Below are 2,622 nucleotides of genomic sequence, written 5' to 3' on the forward strand. Positions count from 1 at the left end.
AGACACCACACACCCTTCTCCCACGGGGGGAAGGGGAGGGGGGGCCCTCACAGTGCCCCTCTCCCCCACACCAGACGTGATCTGGCCAAAGGCCTGCGGGGGGGAGGTGACGAGAGCATCAGCTGAGTGGGAGCGCTTGCCAAGAATGTGTTGCCCAGGCTCCCCACCCTGGCCTGACCCCCCAGATGTATATTGTTTGACCCTACACTGACCTGTCTTATGCCCGAGTTCGCCCTAAGTGGAACACCGTGACCCCCTCCCCCAACAACGCACAGGGGAACTTAAGTATTTTACTTTGGAGAACCTTGGGTGCCCGCCTTCGCCGCTAGGAATGAGTACCCTGCTTTGCCCCGGTCAGGTTCCTTAACCGCAACTGTTCTGCTTCCCCGCCACACACAACAGTGCCCTCCCCAGACACCCCTACAGTCACAGTCAGGAGGGCGTCAGCCCTGCCACTCAGATTTTCCTGGCTCCGGGCTAGGGGAGGGGAGGGATCAGGACAGCCCCTGAGGGCAGAACCTCAGGGTTTCTGTGCCCACCCTCTTCCCAGCCCGTCACGTGCCCCTCCCCCATTATAAAGCTCCGACCCGCCAGTGCCCGCCGCCGTCCCTTCCTCCCTCCCACTGAGTGAGTGGAGTTGGGCTCCTGCCCCTCCCCCAGGGAGCACCTTCATCAGGGGAGGGGGCACAGCCCTGGGTCTGGTGTCTCTGCCACCCCCTTGCTTGCAGTTTGGGGCTCCCTCCAGTCTCTCCTTTCCTCCCCACCCCCACTCTGCTCCACGGGGTGTCTACCTCTCCCCAGGTTACTCCTCTCTTGTTCAGCCCCCATTGGGTGCCACCGTTCACTGCTGATTCTGGCTCCGCCTGTCTTCTCCCCCTCTCTCCCCCGTTCCCCACCCTGATTTCTGCTGCTTTTTCTGTAGGTCCGGGCCTGGACTCCCCCTTGTCCCCCGGCCCCTTTTAGCAGCCTCTCCTACCTTCTCTCCTTTCTTGCTCCCCTTGGTGACTTGGCCCTTTGTGGCCTCCTCTGCCTCAGTCCTCTCCGCTCTATGTTTCTCTTTTCTTCCTGGAAGTAACTCTTTTCTTTGCCCTCCGGCCTCTAAGGGCCACCCTGAAGCCCTTCATAGGCTGGACGATCCCGAGCAGCGGGACGACCGCTCGGTGCCAGCTGGCGGGAGTTCCTGAGACCCGTTCTCCACCCCCCCTCCCCGGGCTGGGTGTATGTTGGGGGGCTGAGCAAGGCCGGGGCACTCCTGCCTGGCGGCCTGCTCTCACGTGACCGGTCCTCTCCCCCCTGCTCAGGTTATGCCGCCGCCTTGTTGCCCTGAAAGCCGCAGTGACAGTGAAAAGGGCTAAGATTTGGCCATGAGCAGCGCCCCCCGGCGCCCCGCCTCGGGCGCAGATTCTTTCTGTACTGTGAGTATTGCCTGGCCCGCCCCACCGCCCCTCCCATGGCCACAGGTGCTGGGGGGGGGGTCCACATCACACAGGGGAGTGAGCGCGTGTGTGTGGAAGGGGAGCCTCTGATGGATTGGGGCGGGGCGCTGCCATCCTCCCCCGGGCCTTATGGGGTCTCGGGGGTCTGGGATGGGTTTTGGTGGTGGTCCTTCTGCGCTACTTCCAGTCCTGTGGAGGGACTTGAGGCTGTTTCTTAAAGCCCCGAGTGGCTCTTGAACCTCAGAGAGGGAGGAACTTTGGGGACCCTGGGTCTGTAACCTGGCGACCCCCTCTGACCCAGCTTCAGAGGCAGTAGCGCCCTAGCACAGTGGTCCTGGGCCGTTCGCTTGCAGCGACAGCCCCGCCCCTGGCCCCACGTGCCACCCAGGCCCGCCCTGCCCGGCCCCACGTGGCCACCGCCCCACTTGGCCCCCTCCCGATTTTCCTGAGGAGTGTAATGATTAACCCCAAGTGCCACGATCAGCCCCTTATTGGTCATCTGGCCCGGCGGGGCACGTGACTGGGAAGGGGCTCGGCTGGCCCCCTCCCCCTCCTTCCCGAGTTCACCCCTGCCGGCCATGGACTTCCTCCTGCGGCCTCAGGTGCGAGGGGCTCTTGCCCCCCCTGCCCCCACCCTGGCTAGCTCCCTGTGCTCACTCGCTTCAGCCACCTCCTGCCGCCTTCCTCCTGCTGCTCATTCTGGTGAGAGAGGAGCCCGGCGCTTGGGGAATGGGCTAGAGCTGCTGAGGCGGGGGCTGGGGGGGGGGAGAGCAAGCCCTGGACTCCTGGGTCTTGTATCCGGTATCCCTGCCACTCCCTGCTGCTCCTGTCCCCACCTCGGTGTCTCTCTCCAGGACCCGCCTTCTTCTTAATCCTCCTCCCCTTGCTCTTCTTGCTCCGGCCGCTGGCACTGCCACGGAGGGGGCTCCACACCCCGCCCTTGGAGATCCCGATGCCCTTGAGGTCCAGAAGCTCTTGAGCAAATATTTGGCGGTGCCTGGAGCTGAGACTGGCAGGGGTGGGGGGGGGGGNAGGCAGCAGGCTGCTTAGCTGGGCTGAGCTCTCCGAAGCGCCGCCACCGCAGTCCGCTCCTCTCCTGCAGTATGACTCAGGTGGGGGAGGGGAGAGAGGCGGGGCTAGGAGCCGGCGAGGGGCCCCAGGCTCGGTGGGGGGCGGCAGTGGTGGG

The 2,622-nt window shown here is 64.7% G+C and overlaps 1 protein-coding gene across 1 annotated transcript in view; it reads left to right on the plus strand.

The window, feature by feature from the left end:
* Positions 1 to 2,622, plus strand: part of SLC4A2 (solute carrier family 4 member 2) — a 15,216-nt gene that overhangs the window by 1,061 nt on the left and 11,533 nt on the right. The window contains 1 exon segment of the mRNA XM_077761059.1: positions 1,302 to 1,415. Coding sequence (XP_077617185.1) covers positions 1,365 to 1,415 — 51 coding nt within the window. The 5' untranslated portion in view covers positions 1,302 to 1,364.

The sequence above is a fragment of the Crocuta crocuta genome, unplaced genomic scaffold, assembly GCF_008692635.1.
Source record: "Crocuta crocuta isolate KB4526 unplaced genomic scaffold, BGI_CrCroc_1.0 scaffold408, whole genome shotgun sequence".
Taxonomy (NCBI): Eukaryota; Metazoa; Chordata; class Mammalia; order Carnivora; family Hyaenidae; genus Crocuta; species Crocuta crocuta.